The 23,336-nt window shown below is 41.5% G+C and overlaps 1 protein-coding gene across 1 annotated transcript in view; it reads left to right on the top strand.

Moving 5' to 3' along the window:
* Window positions 1–23,336, top strand: part of klhl32 (kelch like family member 32) — a 152,618-nt gene that overhangs the window by 105,886 nt on the left and 23,396 nt on the right. The window contains exon 5 of the mRNA XM_033021048.1: window positions 14,968–15,694. Coding sequence (XP_032876939.1) covers window positions 14,968–15,694 — 727 coding nt within the window. The remainder of the gene's footprint in view (window positions 1–14,967; window positions 15,695–23,336) is intronic.

The following is a 23,336-nucleotide window of genomic DNA, read 5'->3' as shown; positions in this document are numbered from 1 at the left end:
ACAGTTAGACTGGTGAAGGTAGAATGTTGGATAAAATGCTGGAATAACTCAGCAGGTCAGGCAACATATCTGGACAAAAACGATAGGTGATGTTTTGGGTTGAGATTCGTATGCAGACTGAAGAAGGGACCAGAAACGTCCCCGATCCCTTTTCTCCAGAAGCGATCGTATTGCTAAACACCTTTGCTCAGTCCGCCTTGGCTACATGATCTCCCGGTTGCCAAACACTTTAACTCCTCTTTCCGTTCCTGTACTGATCTTTCTGTCCTGGGCCTCCACGATTGTCAGAGAGGGGCCAAATGTAAATTTGAGGAACAGCACCTCATATTTCGCTTACAACCTAGTGGTATGAATTTATTTTCTCTAACTTCAAGAAAATAATGATGAGACAGAGTACAGGAAGGAGATTGAGAACCACGTAACCTGGCGCCAAGACAACAACCTATCTCTCAATGCCAGCGTAGAAATAGATAAAACGACATATAAATTAGTAGTGGGATAGCCAATATCAAATTGGAATTTGTCAATGCCTGATGCTTTGTCATTGTTGTTGGAGGCTTACAGCAGCTACGGGTCATTTGTACATGATAAATTGCAGCCACCTCTTTAATGTCCCGTTTGTTTATAATTAGAGCAACATTCTTCAGAGAGCACTAAATCACCAATAATGGAAATTTAAAAAAAATGAAATTAAAACGTTTTTTTCCGAGGATCCAGGACCAGAGGAACAGCCTCAGAATAAAAGGATGGAGATGAAGAGGAATTACGTTAGCCAGAGGGAAGTGAAATTCATTGCCACAGACAGCTGTGGAGCCCAAGTCATTGGGTAATTTTACAGCAGAGATTGATAGGTTCATGATTAGTAAGGGTGTATGGGGAGAAGGTAGAAGAATGGGGTTGAGAGGGAAATATAGATTATCCATGATTGAATGGTGAAGCAGACTCAAATGGCTTAATTCTGCTCCCTTGTCTTATGATCTTATGAATAACCTTTTTGTTATTGGCAGGAGTCTTTCCGTGACTCCAAACTCATTGAGGTTAGCTCTAATACATTGCTCATACTTTTGGACCACAACTCATGAGGCAAATTGCCTGACATTCATTATCTCCAAGATACAAGCTGCCACTGGAGGTACGACAGGCTACCGAGTAAATCACAATCCTGTGGCTCAATGTCAGACTGATTCTGACGTTGTGTAATTCGCTGTCTACATAGGTTGATTTTTGTTGGTCATTACATTTTAAATTAATTTACATTTTTTGTATCAATGGTAGTTGGCAACTGTGCTTGCTTTTATTGGTCGAGGCATTGTGTATGTATCAGAAATTAATGATGCAGCTTTATTGTGGACATTTGGAGTATTGCGTGTGGTTCTGGTCTCCCCAACACAGGAACATTGTGGAGGCTTTGGAAAGGGTGCAGAGGAGGTTTATCTAGAAGATGTTCTATGCATCTTCTGGATTGGACAAAGGGTAATAGCAAGGGACTTAAATTGGTAAGCACTTGCTTTCACAATTTCATTTTTTTAAGAATGGAAGGTTGACCTTGCACTTAAGAAGTAGCCAGGTAAACTATTGCTTAGCATTTTGTTTTATATTTTCAAGCACAATGCTAAACCATATTTTCATGTTTGGGAACATCATAGCAATTTTTGGATAAGATAATTTACCAATGGCACCCTAAGAATTTGGGTAGTGTGTTATGGAATAAGAATCTGGACAGTCATTGATGATGAATTGCTTTTTATTTGATTGTTCTTTTATCCTCCATCTGCAAACATTTTGAACATTTGTTCAAATAGAAGTGCATATTTAATAAACAGAATATGAACACTTTAATATTTGTTACCGTAAAATTTAGAATGGCGTGGCAGGGTGATGCAGCGGTAGAGTTGCTGCCTTACAGCACTTACAACGCTAGAGATCCAGGTTCAATCCTGACTATGGATGCTGTCTGTATAGAGTTTGTACGTTCTCCCTGTGACCATGTGCGTTTTCTCCGAGATCTCTGGTTTCCTCCCACACTGCAAAGACGTGCAGGTTTGTAGGTTTATTGGCTTGGTATAAATGTAAATTGTCCCTGGTGTGTATTAGGATAGTGTTAATGTGCGGGGATTGCAAGTCGGCGCGGCCTCGGTGGGCCGAAGGGCCTGTTTCGGCGCTCAAAACTCTAAACTAAACTAAACTAAATGCCTCATGGTATTCATAAAACATAGTAAGGATTGACAAATATAAATAAAATATAGATTTGGTCACAATACAGTTAAGAACGTTAATGAGAAACATTGAACAATACGTAATTCAGAAATGTGAATTTAGAGGATCTAAAAAATAAAATTGCGATATGCTAAGTGTCCTGTGCAGGCAACTTTTAATAGTGACACAGCAATCGAAAATTATATAAGTTTGCTATTGGCCATGGCTCAGTGATTAAAGTCCCACACCAGAGTATGTTATCGTAAATGATTTTCTGAACAGTAGTGAGGAGTGCTGTACTGTCAAAGACACAATTTTGCATTTAGTGGTACACTAGACTAAGTGGGACCCATTGGGTCCCGGTCACATGGAAGGCTTGGGCCCCCAAAGCAACCCGTTCCCCCAACTCAATATTCCACCACTCACGCATAGCCCCTAACTGCGCAGGCACGGCTCATTTCCCTTCATCCCCAGCACTCCCTCTCCCTCCTCTTCATCCTCCCTCTTCTTTCCCCTCTCCTCCTCCCCTCCCCCAATCCCCCCTCACCTCTCCTTTTCCTTTCCCCTACCCTCAGTCACTCACTCCCTTCATCTCCCCTCCCTACTCCCCTCTTAGCCCTCTATCCCCCACCTCCTCCACTTCTCACCTCCCCTTATCTCACCCACTATCCCTCCTAACCTCCCCCATTGCCCTCCTCGCCCTCTGTTCCCCACTCCCGACCTCCCCCACTTCCCGCCTCCTCTCCCTCATCACCTTCCCCACTTTCCCTCCTCTCCCTCCATACCCCTTCCTCTCCATTACTCCCCCCACTCTCCCTCCTCACCTCCCCACGATCTTGAGTTTGCAGCCATCAGCCTCGCAGCCAGCCTCAGAGTAGATCTCAGGGCCTCCCTCCTCACCTCCGCAGGATCTCAAGGTTGCAGCAGTTGGCCTCGCAGTCGGCCTCAGAGTCGACCTCAGAATCTCCCTCCTCACCTCCCCAGGATCTCGAGGTTGCAGCAGTCGGGACTCGCAGTCGGCCTCAGAGTCGACCTCAGAGTCTCCGTCCTCACCTCCCCAGGATCTCAAGGTTGCAGCAGTCGGGACTCGCAGTCGGCCAGGCTCTGGTTGACGCAGCTCCAGCCGTGCTCCAGCCGGCAGTGATGCACAAACTCTGCTTGCTCCGCTCCTTCAGCTTTATTCTCCCCGCCGGTGAGAGACAGTGGACTCGGCCAATCAGTGCGGCGATGTTGCGCTGGACGGGGTGTTGGCATCCCAACCTGGGCGTCATTGTGCCGGGTGACTGACAGGAGAGGAAACCAATCTGTGTGGCGGAGACTGGCAGGAGAGGAAACCAATCTGCGTGGCGGAGACTGGCAGGAGAGGAAACTAATCTGTGCATGCGTGTTTTTTAAGATGTTTAAACTTTGATAACTTGTAAACTATACCATCGATCAGAACAAAACTTGTTGCACCTGAGCACAGGAGAACGGTGAGTAAGGTGGCAAAAAATCATAGCACTATCATGTACCGTTTTTTGCGCAAATAAAACAAAAACACAAACCGGAAGAGCACATGATCAGAGTTTTAGTTATGTATAGATTAGTCTGAAACTCCATGCCACACCAAAAGACTGATAGAAGGTATCATTGACGGTATTATGAAATGACAATTGCATAACCTACTCATTGATGCCCAGTTTTTTGATTTGTCACATGACTCAACCCGCGGTTTAATTATAACCTTAGTCCTAACGTGAATTTCAGAGGTGATGTGAAAGTGACAGCCCTTAATATCAAGGCAGAACTTGACTGAGTATGGCAACTATGAGCCCTGGTAAAGTAAAGTTAATGGGCATCAAGCAAAAACTAATGCGATAGATGGAGTCAAAACTTGCCGTGAGAGAGGTGGTGGTGTTCGGATGTCTGAAGAAGGGTCTCGACCCAAAACGTCACCCATTGCTCCTCTCCAGAGATGTTGCTTGTCCCGCTGAGTTACTCCACCTTTTTGTGTCTATCTTCGGTTTAAAACAGCATCTGCAATTCCTTCCTACACATTCAACTCAGCCTCAGGACGTCACAGTCCCTCAGGGCCATGTGTAAAGCTTCACTCCGATTCCAGATTTCTGGAATTTTGGTCTCATTGTACAATGTCTAAATTCCATTTGTAGCTTCTCAGCAAATGAAGCAATCCATGCCTGTATTCACAACATTCAGGCATGAGCGTGGAGGGGTGGTAATAATATTTATGTCATTGAAGTCCCGGGCAGTAACTATCTTAGCAAGAAAGAATGTAACCACCATTCCAGGAAATCAATGGCATTTTTGTTACTGAGTCCCCACCACCAATATTCTACGTGTTTCTGATGGAAATTCAATTGGACCAGACAATCACTGTGACCACTATGGAGGTTCACAGGCTATCATTTGATGTGTCTCCTGATACCCAATGGCTTTGTGACATTAACAAGGCACAGAGGTGAGTGAATACTGTCTGCATGCCTGGATGAATGCAGCTGCATCAACTCTCTAGAAACTCAACACCATCAAATAGCTCATTTAATTGAACCATCCACTGCCCCAAACATTTGTTCCTTACAGCACTACTGCTCAGCGACTACAATGTGTACCATGTACAGCATAAGCTGCAGTGATTTGCCTCAGCTATTCTCACAGCATTTCAGAAAACCTGCAAACTCTATCACACAGGGTGACAAAGGTAGCAAGTACATGGACCATCACGATCTGCAAGTTTCCCTTCTAACCACATAACATCCTTGACTTTGAAATATACCATTACTCTTTCATCGTTGCTTGGTCTAAAACTTTGAATCCAGATGTTGCAGCCTGATAGAAGTATATAAAATTATGAAAGCCATAGGTAGACAGTCAGAACCTTTTTTCCAGTCTGGAAGTATGAAATACCAGGGGGCAGAGTTTAAGGTTAGAGGGGCAGCATTTAAAGGAGATGATCGGGTAAGTTTTTTTGCGCAGAGGATGATCAATGCCTGGAAAGTGCTGCCAGTGGTGGTGGTGGTGGAAGCAGATACGATGGTGACATTTAAGAGACTGAATAAGCACATGATTTTGTAGGGAATGGAGGTAATATGGGTTATGTACAAGCAGATAAGAGTTGGTCTCGGCATCATGTTTGGCACAGACATTGTAGCTGGAAGGGCCTGTTCCTGTGCAGTAGTGTTCCATGTTCAATACTCTATATTCCTGTCTTCCCCCAACAGCACTGTAGAAATGAATTTACGAGTACACTAAAGTTATTCAAAAGGGGAGTTCATTACCATCTTCTTGAGGGTCATTAGCAAAGGATAATAAACCCTAGTCTTACCGGTGTTACAATATGAATACCAAAAAATATTATTTTGAGAGAGCAGGTAGATTGTTTCCTGTATCCTGTACAATATTTTTCATTTACTAATGCCTCTAAAAACATTAAGATTTTGTGTGCAATTTACCTGCTTTATTTCCCAGTATATAACATTAGTTATATTTCACCATTACTTGACTGAATGCCTTAGTCCACATGTACTGTAGCTGTGAAAACCTGTTATATAATGTAACAATTCTATATTTCTCTGATTATGGTTTCAAAACTGAACTTCCATTAAAAAATGAAGCCAGTTTTCTCTTTGGCACAAGTCACTGCCTAGATATTTGAAAACCAAAGTACTAAGTAAAACATACAGTTAATCAGAAGGTTAAAAGGTTATAGTCATACCACACGGAGACAGGCCTTTTAGGCATCTTGTACAAGCCGACTAGGATGCCGCATCTAAGTAGATCCAATTTATCCCCGTTAGGGTGTTATCTCATCCTTTCCTATCCATGTACCTATCCAAATGTGTTTTAAATATTGTTATTGTACCTGCTTCAACTACCTCCTCTGGCAGCTCATTCCATAAGGCCACCCCCCTCTGTGTGAAAATGTTGCCCCTCAGGTCTTTTATTTTAGTTAGCCTTTATTGAGCATAGCTGCTGCAACTATTTTCCAGTGATATGTCCTATAAAGCGATAAAATGCTACAAAGATAGTCAGTCTTTATTTTTTTTCACGACCTTGTGGAGCTAAAATTTGAACTTCTAAACAATTTTATGCGAAGATTACAATAGTTGCAAGATCAGATGCACCCGTCCTATGTTTTATAACACTCAGCTGCCATAACTTGTAACAAATCAAACATCCCCCCCTCAAGACACTCAAACGAAAACTAGAATTTAAAGTGTAATTTCAAATTGTAAATGAAGAGAAGAGCCTTGAATGTTCATTTGCACCAATCATGCCTCCCTTTCATCTGGTCTGATTAGGCCTAGTGCAGTTTCATCAAACTATTCAATCACAGACCTGTCATTCCAGCCGTCTGTTGATTGAAAACAATCATTGCTCTGATGGCACAATTATTCTGACCCTTTAACTAGAGGCTGCTGCGATAATGAAAGGCTGATTATGATAGTTTGTGCCTCTTTCAGTTTCCTGAGAAGGTTAATTTGGGCATCAGACGGATGTTTAATGTGTGCTTGCTTGCTACACTGAGGTAAATGAGAACGTGCTATCTCCGATATTGCATGGATATAGCTCAGCTGTCAATCTTTGTCATTTAGAGATCGTGTCCTGAACACTAGAGATTGCATTTTAGTTTCTTTCCTTGCCATTTATTTATTTCTGCCTTGAGAAGGAAGTTCATTTGCTCGGCGGTGACCTTCACAGCCTTTTGAATAGAACTGCAGTGGAGCTGGCTCTGACTTCTGTTTAGCTTTCTCTGTAAAGGAGATTGTCAGTCAATTCAGAATCTGCCAGGAAAAACCTACGGGGTCATTTCAACATATTACTGTTTACCAGCATAGTTACCACTGTCAGATAGTCTTGTTTTAAAACAAAATGAAAAAGATGAAGTGTAATAAAAACTTGAATTTAAAATTCACGCCTTACGAGAGAGACAGGATAGGCAGGAACGCCTGAGAACAGTTCAGACCTGGGCTATCTTAACTCGCAGAACTCTGATTGGTGTTGATTTTCCTCCTATCCAAAACTACTGGGAAAGAGTTAAATGTGTGGAGGGAGGATGGGTCTAGGAACTAGTTGCATGTCCTTTCAGATAATGCAGTGTTTTTGTCGTCTCTGATGGATGAAGTTGTGTTTGAACTATTGTAGTCATAGAGTGAGACAGCATGGAAGCAGGACCTTCAGCCCAACACATCCATGCCGACCATGATGCCTCATCTACGCTAGTTCAATTAGCTTGCATTTAGCCAATTTCCCTCTATACATTTCCTATCCATGTAGCTGTCCAGATATCTTATAAATGTAGATATTGTAGCTGCCTCAACTACCTCTTCTGGCAGCTCGTTCCATATATCTATCACCATCTGAGTGAAAACCTTTTTTTTTTTAACTCTCCCCTTAAATCTATGTTCTCTGGTTCTTGATTCCACCACCCTGGGTAAACTCTCTGTACATCCAGCCTATCTATTCCCTTCATGATTGTATACACCTCTATAATTGAAGACAATTCCAGGAGCTATGAGAGTGACACAGTGACGCAGCTGGTAAGATCAGTGTGGAGTTTGCCCTGTGGACTGTTTGGATATTCTCCAGGTGCTCTGGTTTCTTCCCACGTCTCAAAGATCTGTCTGCTTGTTGGTTAATTGGCCTGTGAAAATAGCACCGAGTGTGTTGGGAAACGGATGCGAAAGTGGGATAACATAGAACCAGTGTGAATGGATGATCGATGGTGGGTGTGGGCTGCAGGGTGCGTTCTCATGCTGTACTTTTCAATCATTCAATCGAATCACGATATTTCCCAGACAAGTACTGTGTCTTCCATGTTCAGCAGGCCCACAAACTTTGTCAGCCATGGTCTTGATGTTGTTGGGTAATTCCAACCATATATCTCGTGTCCCGTGACAAAGTGCTACTGATCCAACCAGAAACCGTGGCTGTCCTTGACAGTTCCAAAACAAAATTCCTTGCACACAATTTTGTTACAGAAAGAGCAAAGGCTATTCGTACAATGATTAATTTCATCTTTCAGCTGCAGCGTGACATGACTATACAGTTAAGTTATTTTAAGTGTATAGTCTTAAAATATACACTTTTATGTATATTTTAATTTAAATTGTTATGAGCATTTCTCTTATATTAATTGAGGCAGTTCCAGATGCCACCATACTTTAGACAGAATAAATGTTCTAATCTTTCCTTAATTCATCAACCAATTCATTCACATCTATGTTGCCTGGGCCCTGCATCAGGATATTTGGGAAGCGGACATATTTAATTTAAAAATACTGCATTTGTATTTATTGGTTTAGTTTAGTTTAGAGAAACAGCCCTTTGGCCCAACGAGTCCGTGTCGACAAGCGATCCCCGTACACTTACAGGGTCCTACACACAGTAGGGACAATTTCCAGAGAGCAATTAACCTACAAACCCACATGTCTTTGGAATGTGGGAGAAAACCGGAGCACCTGGCGAAAAACCACATGGTCACAGGGAGAACATACAAATTCCACACAAATAGCACTCATGGTCAGACAATAGGTGCAGGAGTAGGCCATTTGGCCCTTCGAGCCAGCACCGCCATTCAATGTGATCATGGCTGATCATCCCCAATCAGTACCTCGTTCCTGCCTTCTCCCCATATCCTCTGACTCCGCTATTTTTAAGAGCCCTATATAGCTCTCTCTTGAAAGCATCCAGAGAACCTGCCTCCACCACCCTCTGAGGCAGAGAATTCCACAGACTCACCACTCTCTGTGAGAAAAAGTGTTTCCTCGTCTCTGTTCTAAATGCTTGCTTCTTATTCTTAAACTGTGGCCCCTGGTTCTGGACTCCCCCAACATCGGGAACATGTTTCCTGCCTCTAGTGTGTCCAAGCCCTTAACAATCTTATATATTTCAATGAGAATACCTCTCATCCTTCTAAACTCCAGTGTGTACAAGCCCAGCTGCTCCATTCTCTCAGCATATGACAGTCCCGCCATCCTGGGAATTAACCTTGTAAACCTACGCTGCACTCCCTCAATAGCAAGAATGTCCTTCCTCAAATTAGGGGACCAAAACTGCACACAATACTCCAGGTGTGGTCTCACTAGGGCTCTGTACAACTGCAGAAGGATCGAACCTTGGTCTCTGGTGCTGTGAGGAAGCAGCTCTACATCTCTGCCACTGTACAGCCTAAGATTTTTAAGGTTTAACCTTAAAAACTTGAAAATTGAAATTTTCTGATTGAATTTTACATCTTGATTTATATTTGTTTTTTGTTTGATATGGAGTTGTACTTTCATTGGAGATGAATGACATGTTTTATAAAAAATCTTGGAATAAGGAACAATATGTTCACTAAGCATAGACATTAAACAGGAGAGATAAAACAAATAAAAAAGACCAGATCCAGAGATAAAGCAAAACATTAAAAAAATATTTCATTACTGCAATTCTAAGAGGTAGGAGTTGTAAACAAAGCCGCTGTGAGCAACAGTAATGAATATTTTCTAATTTGATTAACATCTTACATTGCGCATTAGTTTGCTGTCTCACACCTTTCAAAGCCACAGCAGCCTGAAAAACAGCCTTAGGCCAGCGTGCCTGATAAATAAAAAAAAAGTGTTTTTCCAGACATTGCCCCCCAAAGCTTCAGACATTCAATGGGGAAGTAACTGCAGTAATGAGTTATATTCTGAATTTACTAAAGGGTGAATCAATTAAGAAATTATTTGAATTCTCTCTGTGGAATAAACCAAACTCTTGTCATTAATTGAGGCAGTTCCAATAAATGTCACAAATTTCTAGCAATAATATAATTTTGCCACTATTTGCATCTGCTATTTTATGTCTGTGCTCGGGTGATTGCACAGCTCCAGTTTTTATTTGTCGCCTCAAGTTTTTTGTGCAGAGCTGAATCTGTCTGCCATCAACAGTTTGGCACGGAATCTGTTTAGTTTCAGTTAGGGTTGACAAAGATTCATTGCCCTGAAACGTTAATTTTGTTCCCCTATCCACTTCTGCTGCCTGATCAACTGAGTATTTCCAACAGTTTTAATTTCAGATTTCCAGCTTTGCAGTTTTTTGATATTCAATTGTAGACTCAGTGCAGTGTTTCAAAGTGGAATTTGATGCAGTCATGGGCAGGCAGGTCATTGGTTGAGCTCCATCACATAATTTGCCTTGAAACCCTTCAGTCTGCAGGCTTCAGCTAGTATGCCAACAAAAGCTTTCATTTCCGTAGTGTCTGAGAGTCATGGAGGCATACAGCACAGAAAAAGGATCTGCAGCCCAACTCATCCATGCCGACCAAATGCCGCATCGTCGGCCCATTTGCCCAATATTGGCACAAATACCTCAAAAACCTAGAACAGTACAGTGCAGGAACGTGTCCTGCTAAGCATCATACAAGCAACATAATCTGTGCTCTTATTTCTCGAAGAGTTAAATCACAGAGAAAGTGGGCTATTGAGGCTGTGGGATCTGTTGTTATCATCTCGGCAGCATAAAGAATGAGATTATTGCCCATTAGTTTTTGCATTAGGGAGGGTAAACGGACAAGGATTTAGCATATCCTGAGACTGTTCCTGAAACAGGGACAGTTTCTTCCCAGCTGTTATCAGGCAACTGAACCAACCTACCGCAACCAGAGAGCAGTCCTGAACTACTATCTACTTCATTGGTGACCCTCGGACTATCCTTGTTTGGACACTACTGGCTTTACCTTGCACTAAACGTTATTCCCTTATCATGTTTCTATACACTGTAAATGGCTCGGTTGTAATCATGTATTGTCTTTCCGCTGACTGGAGAGCATGCAACAAAAGCTTTTCACTGAACCTTCGTACACGTGACAATAAACTAAACTAAACTGAACTGATAATCAAGGATCCTACAAAATATATGAGGTGCTTGAGAGAGGCTGACATGAACATGATGGACTGAATGGCCTCTTTGTGTACTGGTGGTTTCTATTACCCTTCAACTGTGACTGTTCAACTGCAATTCAAGAATGTCCAACTGTGTGCCAGCAAGGAGTATGGTGTCTTTAGAAAAATAAGAAATTAATGAGAAAATAAAGTGATATCTACACATTTGTCAGTGTAATGAAAGGCCATTATGATGTTGCCTTTCCCCATTTGAATTCTTTTTCAACCTCCCATCACCAGAGATGATGACATTTATATCGTGCCAAGAGGATCTAAAATATCTAAGCTTGTTGCTGTTCCTGGTTTACTTATCTAAGGATAATAAATCACATCTGTCTATTGCGCTAATATCTTGGGTGGATATTAAACAATGCAGGCATTGATTTATTTAGGCAAATGTTCTGTTGATAAACAGAGGTTGATGTTAAAAGCAATTATACATTAAATAAAATATTAATACAGTTACGGTACAGTGGCATTTAGTCGTGAGATATTTAAAACAGATCTAGGTATCAAGTATTTTAATTAAAAGTAATCCCAAATGCAAAATAATGGCTCCTGGAGTATTATGGATAGTGCAGGGTTACTAAAATTTGAGGTCCATTGTAAGTGAGTGGGACCCAGAGCTGTGGGACAGACAGAGCAAGGAATGCAGTATGCAGGTCAGGGTAAGATCAACATAAAAAGATCCTCAGACATTTCTAGTTCCTCAATGTTATAACGTTACGTGACAGCTCCGATATGGAGGATAGCACAATCCTCTTTTAAATTTAATTTAACAAACCAATACATCAGCAACTTGGGGCATATCAAATTTATTAATATAATTTATTTCCCATATATATTGCTTATCGAAGTGAGTATTATAAGTTTTGAAAACTGTATGGATTTCTATCTTTATACAGAACATGAAGTGCTGGAGTAACTCTGCAGCAGCATTTCTGGAGGGAGTAGATAGACAACAACATGATTTGGGACCCTTCTCGGAATCATTGTAGTATGGGCAGGAAGATGGGGAAAAGAGTGGGGTAGGACAATGTCTGGCAAGTGATATGTGGATACAGTGTGGTGAGGTATTGACTGGCAGAAGGATGGACAAAGGCTAAAGATTAAAAGGAGACAAAAGAGTGACAAAAGGAAAGAAAAGAGAGACAAGGAGGCAACAGTGTCAGATGAGGAGTGAAAGTAAAGCCAGTAAAGTTGAACCATATATGTAAAACCATAATTGAAAAGGGATGGGTTGGGGGGGAAACGGAGACAGGATAAATACGAAAACTTGGTGTACATCGGGAGGGCATGGGAAAGAGATAAGGGAGGGTCATAAGGAATAGTAGAATTAGGCCTTACAGCCCATCAGGTCTACTCCACCATTCAATCATGGGTGATCCATCTCTCCTTCCTAACCCCATTCTCCTGCCTTCTCCCCATAACCTCTGACACCCGTAGCGTTACCTAAAATTGGAGAATTCGGTGTGCATACCATTGGGTTGTAAGCTACTCAAGAGGAATATGAGATCCTGCTGAATTACTCCAGCATATTTTTTTTTCAATTTGTTGTCATTCACAGTCTTCGAGGTCCCAGCAATATAATTGATCCACAGATTTTGTGTCTTATGCTGTTCAGATGTGATTTTTCATTTCTTTCCACAATTGGTTGGGATGATATACTTTAGCTGATTTTGTATATACAGTTCCAGGATTTATTTGCAATATTTAAAACTGTGGGAAGCCAAGGGGAAATTGCACAACTTTGAGAAAGCTAGAATTAATAGCTAATTTGTCCAGTGTGGATTTAAAAAAAGGAAATCCAGCCTGGATCTGTTGTCGGCAAATAGTAATTAAGTTAATTGTAGTTTTTATGAGATTACAGAAAGGCATTTGATAATGTACCAAATAATAAGATTTTTAGAAAATTAAGGACCGAAATGAAGGAATTATAGGACGTCCATTTAGGAAGATGAGAAGGAATTTATTTAGTCAGAGGGTGGTGAATCTATGGAATTCTTTGCCACAGAAAGCTGTGAATGCCGTCAATGGATATTTTTAAGGCAGAGATAGGTAGATTCTTGATTAGTATTGGTGTCATGGGTTATAGGGAGAAGGCGGGAGAATGGTAACCCTCTTCTCCAATGAGGGGAGAAATAGATCAGCCATGATTAAATCAAGTAGGCTTGATGGGCCGAAAAGATGATAAACTAAAAGGGACGTGAAAGCATGGATAGAAACTGACTTTGGGTAATTACTGTAAGTACAGGGATGAACCATTAATTTTCTGAGCTGGGGGAAGACCTCGAGGGTCAGTAATAAGTTAATTGCTTTTCTTGGGGTATCTTGAACTTAAATGAAGGACTAAACAGCCTCTTTCCATAATGCAATCAATCTATGATTTTGTAACATTAATGACCATGCTATTGGGCACTATTTCTAAATCTGCAAATGATACAAACCTGGAAGCATGGTTTACAATCGGGAAGATAATACTGGAATGGACTTACACAAGCCATAGGAGCTTAATGTCGTGATGTAATACGTTTTGGAAGGAACAACAATATAAATTGAGGGCTTTAATCTATTATTTATTTTGATGCCCTCGTCCATTATCCTGTCATTGACATTCATTCACATGCCATGGGCTCATACTCAGAGTTTTATTCCCTTAAACAATTTGCCATCTCATGTTCTTTTTACCTTCTAACGTTCGTTTTGCCTTCTAAGCCTTGAATTAAAAGGATCGTGGTAATACTCCATCTTTGCTTGCACCCATTATATTTCGGTTCAGCGAATGCCTTGGAAATTCTGGTGCATTTCTGGTCAATTTATTGTTATCGAATGCCTTTACTCTGCAGATTTTAGAAGTGATAAATATTTTTGACCGTGTATTATTTCTGATGTTTTTTATTTTCCCAGTTTCCATCTGAGATTAAATGGAGTGGGATTTCAACATCAGTCTTTAGGAATATTTTAGGAATATACTTTGATAAGTAGAATCATTCTAGATTTTTGTTGGAGAATTATGAATAGGATAAGTTATGGGCCAAGCGTGGGCAGGTAGGACTAGTGTAGATGGGGCATGTTGGTTGGTGTGGGCAAGTTGGGCCAAAGGGCTTGTTTTCATGCTGTATGACTTTATGACTTTGACTATTTGGCAACATCCACTACTTCCTCTACTTCCTTCGAAGGCTTAGGAAGTTTGGCATGTCCTCTCCAACTTCTACAGATGCACCATAGAAAGCATTTTAGCAGGATGCATCACAGCTTGGTATGGGAACAGCTCCATCCAAGACTGTAAGAAATTGCAGCGAATTGTGAATGCAGCCCAGGCCATCACACAAACCAACCCCCCTTCTATTGATTCCATTTATACCTCACGCTGCCTCGGCAAGGTCAGCAGCATAATCAAGGACGAGTTGCAACCGGGCCGCTCCCTCTTCTCACCTCTCCCATCAGGCAAAAGGTATAGAAGTGTGAAAACGCACACCACCAGATCCAGGGACTGTTTCTTCCCAGCTGTTATCAGGCAACTGAATCATCCTACCACAACCAGAGAGCAGAGCTGAACTACTATCTACCTATTTAATGTCCCTCAGACTATCCTTAACCGGACTTTGCTGGCTTTACCTTGCACTAAACGTTATTCCCTTATCATGTATCTATACACAGTAATCATGTATTGTCTTTCTGTTGACTGGTTAGCATGCAACAAAAAGCTTTTTACTGTACCTCGGTACACGTGACAATAAACTAAACTGAACCGAACACTAATTCAATGTTCAAATTTTAAATTAGTATAATTATTGATAATTTATAACATATTGCATTTCTTCTTGCACTAAAAGACTAATGGGCCTATTTTGTTTCTGTTTGACAGCTGGCAGTGAGGTGGTTGGAACATGGTTGTCGTTATCAGTACATGGATGAACTCTTAGAGTACATACGGTTCGGTCTAATGGATGTGAATACACTTCACGCTGTGGCCCTGTCTCACCCTCTAGTACAGGCCAGTGAAAGAGCCACAGCATTCGTTACTGAGTCGTTGGAGTACCACCAGAGTATCTATGCACAGCCCATATGGCAAACCATCAGGACACGGCCTCGTTTCCAGTCAAAAACACTTTATATTGTAGGCGGTAAGAAACGTGAGATTTGCAAAGTGAGAGACCTGCGGTATTTTAACCCAGTGAACCAGGAGAACGTTCACATCGCCGGTATTTCAAACTGGAGTGAGCTATCTCCGATGCCCATCGGGAGAAGTCATCATTGCGTGACGGTCATGGGAGACTTCCTTTTTGTGGCAGGTGGGGAGGTGGAACACGCGACGGGCCGCACTTGTGCAGTCAGGACTGCATGCCGCTATGACCCTCGCAGCAACACCTGGACAGAGATAGCTCCCATGAAAAACTGCCGAGAGCATTTTGTACTTGGTACCTTGGATGAATACTTGTATGCAGTGGGTGGAAGGAATGAGCTGCGGCAGGTTTTGCCCACTGTGGAGAGGTACTGCACAAAGAAGAACAAGTGGACTTTCGTACAGTCATTTGATAGATCGCTGTCTTGTCATGCAGGATGTACGGCTGATGGGCTGCTTTGGATATCAGGTAAGGGAGCACAATTTGAGTTTTAATTCCCGCCAGTATATATTTTCCATGCGATAATCAGGTGTTGTTTATTTGGGTAAAGGTAAAGCTCTCTGAAATGTGATGCATTAGAATATCAAGATTCTTAAATGGTTCATAGAGTAAATGCCAGCTCTGCTATATATTCCTGTACTAATCTGGAACCGGAGAGCTAAAACCAATTGCCATGTTTTTTGCTGCCTCCACCTCTCCTGGTTATTTCTTCAGAAAATTCAATACGCTAATAAATAAGCTAATAAAGAAGGATGTTTATATCTCCAGTTTAGTGCAAGTGACAAGTGCTGACCTCATTATGTTTTTTAATTTATCCCAAATATTACATTTGTGGTGGTGGATTTCAGCAAAGTTAAATACAATGTGTTGAACTGCAGTTTTGAAAACAAAAAGACCTTGGGCTACAAATCCATAGCTCCTGGAAAGTGGTGATACAGGTGGTTACAGTTGTGAAGAAGACATTTGGTTGGTTTGTCTTCCTCGGCCTTCATAAAGAGAGGAGTTGCGTATAGGAGCAAATAGGTCCTTCTGCAATTGTACAGGATCCTGGTGAGACCACACCTGGAGTATTGCGTGCAGTTTTTGTCTCCTAATTTGAGGAAGGACATTCTTGCTATTGAGGGAGTGCAGCGTAGGATCACAAGGTTAATTCCCTGGATGGTGGGACTGTCATATGATGGAAGAATGGCACGACTGAGCTTGTATTCACTGGAATTTAGAAGGATGAGAGGGTATCTTATGGAAATTATTAAGGGATTGGTCACGCTAGATGCAAGAGAGGCCATTTCGAACTGAGATGATGAAAATCTTTTTCACACAGAAAGTTGTGAATTTTTGGAATTCTCTGCCTCAGAAAGCATTGGCGGCCGATTCACTGGATGTATTCAAAAGAGAGTTAGATAGGGCTCTTAGGGCTTGCTGAATCAAGGGATATGGGGGGAAGGCAGGAACGGGTTACTGATTGTGGATGATCAGCCATGATCACATTGAATGGCGGTGCTGGCTCGAAGGGCCGAATGGCCTACTCCTGCATCTATTGTCTATGTATCTATGTATTGAGTATAAGAGCTGTGACATCATTTTGCCGCTGTACAACCCTTCCGTTTGATCACACTTCACACTTGGAGTATTGTGTACATTTCCAGTCATTGCACTGCAGGAAGGATGTGGTAGCAATAGAGAGTGCAGAAGAGATTGACTAAGTTGGTTGTCGAAAACAGTAGTTAACATGAGAGATTGGATAGACTGGGTTTATTCTCATTGGAATATGGGAAGTTAGGGATGACCCCAGAGAAGTTTTTTAATCTATGAGGGTGCAGGTAGAATATTTTTTTGCAGGGCAAAGAACTCTACAATAGAGGAAAAATTCAAAACAGATCTTGGGTAAATGTTTCACACGGAGCGTGGTGGTTATTTGAAATGATCTGCCAGATGACCCGATAGGTGCAGATCTGATCACCCATTCCTTCTATCCAGAGATGCTGCCTGGCCTGCTGAGTTAGACAATAGACAATAGGTGCAGGAGTAGGCCATTCGGCCCTTCGAGCCAGCACCGCCATTCAATGTGATCATGGCTGATCATCCCCAATCAGTACCACGTTCCTGCCTTCTCCCCATATCCCCTGACTCCGCTATTTTTAAGAGCCCTATCTAGCTCTCTCTTGAAAGCATCCAGAGAACCTGCCTCCACCGCCCTCTGAGGCAGAGAATTCCACAGACTCACCACTCTCTGTGAGAAAAAGTGTTTCCTCGTCTCCGTTCTAAATGGTTTACTCCTTATTCTTAAACTGTGTCCCCTGGTTCTGGACTCCCCCAACATCGGGAACATGTTTCCTGCCTCTAGCATGTCCAAACCCTTAACAATCTTATATGTTTCAATGAGATATCCTCTCATTCTTCTAAACTCCAGCATTTTGTGCCTATCTTCGGTGTAAACCAGCATCTGCAGTTCCTTCCTACACTTCTCAGGGCCCACCTTTTACTGTGCAGGACCTGTTCAACTTCCTAAAATAGGACAGCTCAAACTGAACTGAACTGGGTGAGTGAGCCATTCCTCGGCACACTCACCCAGCTGATCAGAATCTTGATAACATCATCACTGTCCACGATACCATGTTTTATCATAATCACCTCCATATGTGTAACCTGGCTGGTTGTTACTGACTTGGACCAGGATCTAATCAAAACTAGATAGAAACATAGAAAATAGGTGCAAGAGTAGGCTATTCGGCCCCTCGAGCCAGCACCGCCATTCAATATGATCATGGCTGATTATCCAAAATCAGTACCCCGTTTCAGCTGTTTCCCCATATCCCTTGATTCCCTTCACCCTAAGAGCTAAATCTAACTCTCTCTTGAAATGAAGACCAGTTATATCTAGTCTGAAGAAGGGTCTTGAACCAAATTACATATCCATTTTATTCTGAGATGCTGACCTGCTGAGTTACTCTAGCATTTTGTGTCTATATCAGGACCTAGTTAATATTGTGCACATAGGCAGATGAGGTATTAAGATTTTGCTGAAAGAATTGAGATGCCATGGTCCAAGAATGTATATGCCAGGCAGACTATTATGTGAGCCCAGTGAAAAATAAAATAACTAGGGCAATAGAGCTTCAAATTAGTCTGGTGCACTTGGGAGCAGTCTGAAAAGTGGAAAATGGAAAAACTTTAAGAAAAGAATCATGGTTATAACATTTTGGTCAGAATAAACAGTATACGTCAGAAATAGAAAATCAAGCAAATCAATATGGGCATTGTTGAAAATCGGAAAAATGTTAGCTAAAATCGTGGAAACGCATCCAAAATCTCTTTTGCAAAGGTTGCAATATAGTAGTGCTTGCCCATTGTACTTTCCCTTAAAAATGTAGAGTCGTTGACTTAAATACATTTCAACAGATTCCCACTCCCGAGCTGTGATTGTTCAGTGATCACGGTTCAGAACTGAACATTCTGGGATGTTTGATTTATTAGAAAGGAGTCAGAATGCATCTTACCTTGAAAAATCAAGATGTTGAATTGATTTTGAAGAAGGTAAGATCATAAAATACAGGGACTGGTCAGTAGGTGCTTTAACAGTTGTGGCAGTATTAGACTCAGAATAAATAAGAAAATTAATCTGAATGAAACGAGGTTAATTCAGTAGGGAGACAAATAAGCTGGAGAAACGCAGCGGGTGAGGCAGCATCTATGGAGCGAAGGAATAGGCGACGTTTCGGGTTGAGACCCTTCTTCAGACTCAGTTATCTTCACAGAGGCAACATTCAATGTGGAGAATAAAGGTGAGATAGTTTATTGAGATCGGAATGATGAATAACTATTTTATTAAAAGCAAATTTTGATTTAGTACAGTTAATTTGAGCATTGTTAATTAATAACCTTATGCGAGAGGAGACTTTGGGGAAGAATGGTTGAAGTAATATTTTCTGACAACTTTAGTCTTAAACTAGGACATAAAACGTGGACAAAGTAAAAGATTTAAATATGAAAGGAGAGATTGGTGAGATAAATTGGGAAACTAGATTAAAAGACGTAATACTTTATAAGCAATGACAAATATTTAAAGAAATCCTAAATCCTAAAAAAATAAATGTTAACAAATTAACATGATCAAATTGTGGCTAATCAGAGTAATCAAAGATGGCGGTGGATTAAGGGCTTATTATGTGGGCAAAGAAAATCAAACACGAGTTTTTGGAATTTAGGAAAGGATCACCAATAAATTGACTGAGAATGAAAACTGAGTGAGAAACTAGCAAAAGGGATAAAAGTATTTACAAAAGCATTAATTGGTAATATAAAAAGGATTAGTGCAAATAACTAGGCAGAAACGTTACATTATAGGCAATGTAGGACACTGAAGGAGGCTCACAGTATCTGTTGCAGTTAAAAAGAGTGACTCTGCCTTATCCCATCTTCCTGTAACTGTTCCATAGGTCACAATCCAAGTATCTTTTAAAAGTAATGAGGGTTTCTGCCTCCCTGAATAACAATGATAATTGGCACCATCCTCCACAAAACACTGATCAAACATTATGTTTTGTTTCTTGTGAGTAAGAAAATACTGGTTGCAAGGTGCCGGTCCCTCAGATGCATCCTTACTCCTTCGATCAGCCCACCATAGATGACTTACCATATACCTTCCTAATATCCATGCAGGCAACACAAAACACACTACCTCACCAACCTCTACGTTACTTTCTCAAAGCATCCAACCAAGTTAGTCATGACCTTCTCTTAATAAGTCTATGTTGATTGTCCCTGGTTATTCTGTGTCCTTCTGAACGCAGTTTTATGATGTCCCACAGAACTGATTCCAATAATGTGCCCACTTTCAAAGCTAAATTAATTGTCTTGTGATTACTTAGGTCATACCTTATTCTGTTTTTAAACAATGGTAATAAGTTATTTTTTCAGTCATCGGTGCCAGTCCAATGTACAGGAAGAATGATTTATCATGATTCCCCCTGGACTGGAATGAGGTAAACTTAACTCTTCTTTCAAGGGAAAGATGACAGCCCAATTTGAACTGGCCAGCACCATAAGGGTAAATACTAGAATCAATCATGGTATGGAGGACATAGAAACATAGAAACATAGAAATTAGGTGCAGGAGTAGGCCATTCGGCCCTTCGAGCCTGCACCGCCATTCAATATGATCATGGCTGATCATCCAACTCAGTATCCCGTACCTGCCTTCTCTCCATACCCTCTGATCCCCTTAGCCACAAGGGCCACATCTAACTCCCTCTTAAATATAGCCAATGAACTGGCCTCGACTACCTTCTGTGGCAGGGAGTTCCAGAGATTCACTACTCTCTGTGTGAAAAAAGTTCTCCTCATCTCGGTTTTAAAGGATTTCCCCCTTATCCTTAAGCTGTGACCCCTTGTCCTGGACTTCCCCAACATCGGGAGCAATCTTCCTGCATCTAGCCTGTCCAACCCCTTAAGAATTTTGTAAGTTTCTATAAGATCCCCTCTCAATCTCCTAAATTCTAGAGAGTATAAACCAAGTCTATCCAGTCTTTCTTCATAAGACAGTCCTGACATCCCAGGAATCAGTCTGGTGAACCTTCTCTGCACTCCCTCTATGGCAATAATGTCCTTCCTCAGATTTGGAGACCAAAACTGTACGCAATACTCCAGGTGTGGTCTCACCAAGACCCTGTACAACTGCAGTAGAACCTCCCTGCTCCTATACTCAAATCCTTTTGCTATGAAAGCTAACATACCATTCGCTTTCTTCACTGCCTGCTGCACCTGCATGCCCACTTTCAATGAATGGTGTACCATGACACCCAGGTCTCGCTGCATCTCCCCTTTTCCTAGTCGGCCACCATTTAGATAATAGTCTGCTTTCATGTTTTTGCCACCAAAATGGATAACCTCACATTTATCCACATTATACTGCATCTGCCAAACATTTGCCCACTCACCCAGCCTATCCAAGTCACCTTGCAGTCTCCTAGCATCCTCCTCACAGCTAACACTGCCCCCCAGCTTAGTGTCATCCGCAAACTTGGAGATATTGCCTTCAATTCCCTCATCCAGATCATTAATATATATTGTAAATAGCTGGGGTCCCAGCACTGAGCCTTGCGGTACCCCACTAGTCACTGCCTGCCATTGTGAAAAGGACCCGTTTACTCCTACTCTTTGCTTCCTGTTTGCCAGCCAGTTCTCTATCCACATCAATACTGAACCCCCAATGCCGTGTGCTTTAAGTTTGTAAACTAATCTCTTATGTGGGACCTTGTCGAAAGCCTTCTGGAAGTCCAGATACACCACATCCACTGGTTCTCCCCTATGCACGCTACTAGTTACATCCTCGAAAAATTCTATAAGATTCGTCAGACATGATTTACCTTTTGTAAATCCATGCTGACTTTGTCCAATGATTTCACCACTTTCCAAATGTGCTGCTATCCCATCTTTAATAACTGACTCTAGCAGTTTCCCCACTACCGATGTTAGACTAACTGGTCTGTAATTCCCCGTTTTCTCTCTCCCTCCCTTCTTAAAAAGTGGGGTTACGTTTGCTACCCGCCAATCCTCAGGAACTACTCCAGAATCTAAAGAGTTTTGAAAGATTATTACTAATGCATCCACTATTTCTGGAGCTACTTCCTTAAGTACTCTGGGATGCAGCCTATCTGGCCCTGGGGATTTATCGGCCTTTAATCCATTTAATTTACCCAACACCACTTCCCGGCTAACCTGGATTTCACTCAATTCCTCCAACTCCTTTGACCCGCGGTCCCCTGCTATTTCCGGCAGATTATTTATGTCTTCCTTAGTGAAGACAGAACCAAAGTAGTTATTCAATTGGTCCGCCATATCCTTGTTCCCCATGATCAACTCACCCGTTTCTGACTGCAAGGGACCTACATTTGTTTTAACTAATCTCTTTCTTTTCACATATCTATAAAAACTTTTGCAGTCAGTTTTTATGTTCCCTGCCAGTTTTCTTTCATAATCTATTTTTCCTTTCCTAATTAAGCCCTTTGTCCTCCTCTGCTGGTCTCTGAATTTCTCCCTGCTGCTTTTTCTGGCTAATTTGTACGCATCATCCTTCGCTTTGATACTATCCCTGATTTCCCTTGTTATCCACGGATGCACTACCTTCCCTGATTTATTCTTTTGCCAAACTGGGATGAACAATTTTTGTAGTTCATCCATGCAGTCTTTAAATGTCTTCCATTGCATATCCACCGTCAACCCTTTTAGAATTAATTGCCAGTCAATCTTGGCCAATTCACGTCTCATACCCTCAAAGTTACCTTTCTTTAAGTTCAGAACCATTGTTTCTGAATTAACAATGTCACTCTCCATCCTAATGAAGAACTCAACCATATTATGGTCACTCTTGCCCAAGGGGGCACGTACAACAAGACTGCTAACTAACCCTTCCTCATTACTCAATACCCAGTCTAAAATAGCCTGCTCTCTCGTTGGTTCCTCTACATGTTGATTTAGATAACTATCCCGCATACATTCCAAAAAATCCTCTTCCTCAGCACCCCTGCCAATTTGATTCACCCAATCTATATGTAGATTGAAGTCACCCATTATAACAGTTTTGCCTTTGTCGCACGCATTTCTAATTTCCTGTTTGATACCATCTCCAACTTCACTACTACTGTTAGGTGGCCTGTACACAACACCCACCAGCGTTTTCTGCCCCTTAGTGTTTCTAAGTTCTAAGTCCTTTAGAAAATGTATGTTTGGGGAGAGTCACAATGAATTAATAAATCAAGATTTATGGATAGGAAAGGTTCAGAGGGATATGGGCCAAACGTGGGCATGTGGGACGAGCATGAATCTTGGTCGGCATGGGCAGATTGGCCTGGAGGGCGTGTCCATGCTTTATGATCCCATGACTGTAAAATTGTGTTTGAATATAAATTAGTTGAAATTTTTTTTGAGATGATAACTAGCAGGCTAGTAGATTGTGATGGCAGTAGTGAATGTGGTATATTTGTAATTGTGATACTTAAAGGGCAGGATCTCAAAGGTAGAAATAAATGGATTTCATTGTGTTTCCACATGTTTCCTGGGCTTGCTGGAATCGCCAGAGAAAGTATGATGTGAACACAGTGGCAATTGAGGA

This window comes from Amblyraja radiata, chromosome 5 (genome assembly GCF_010909765.2).
Source record: "Amblyraja radiata isolate CabotCenter1 chromosome 5, sAmbRad1.1.pri, whole genome shotgun sequence".
NCBI lineage: Eukaryota > Metazoa > Chordata > Chondrichthyes > Rajiformes > Rajidae > Amblyraja > Amblyraja radiata.
The sequence above is the reverse complement of the archived record's forward strand: the minus strand, read 5'-3'. Positions and strand labels throughout refer to the sequence as shown.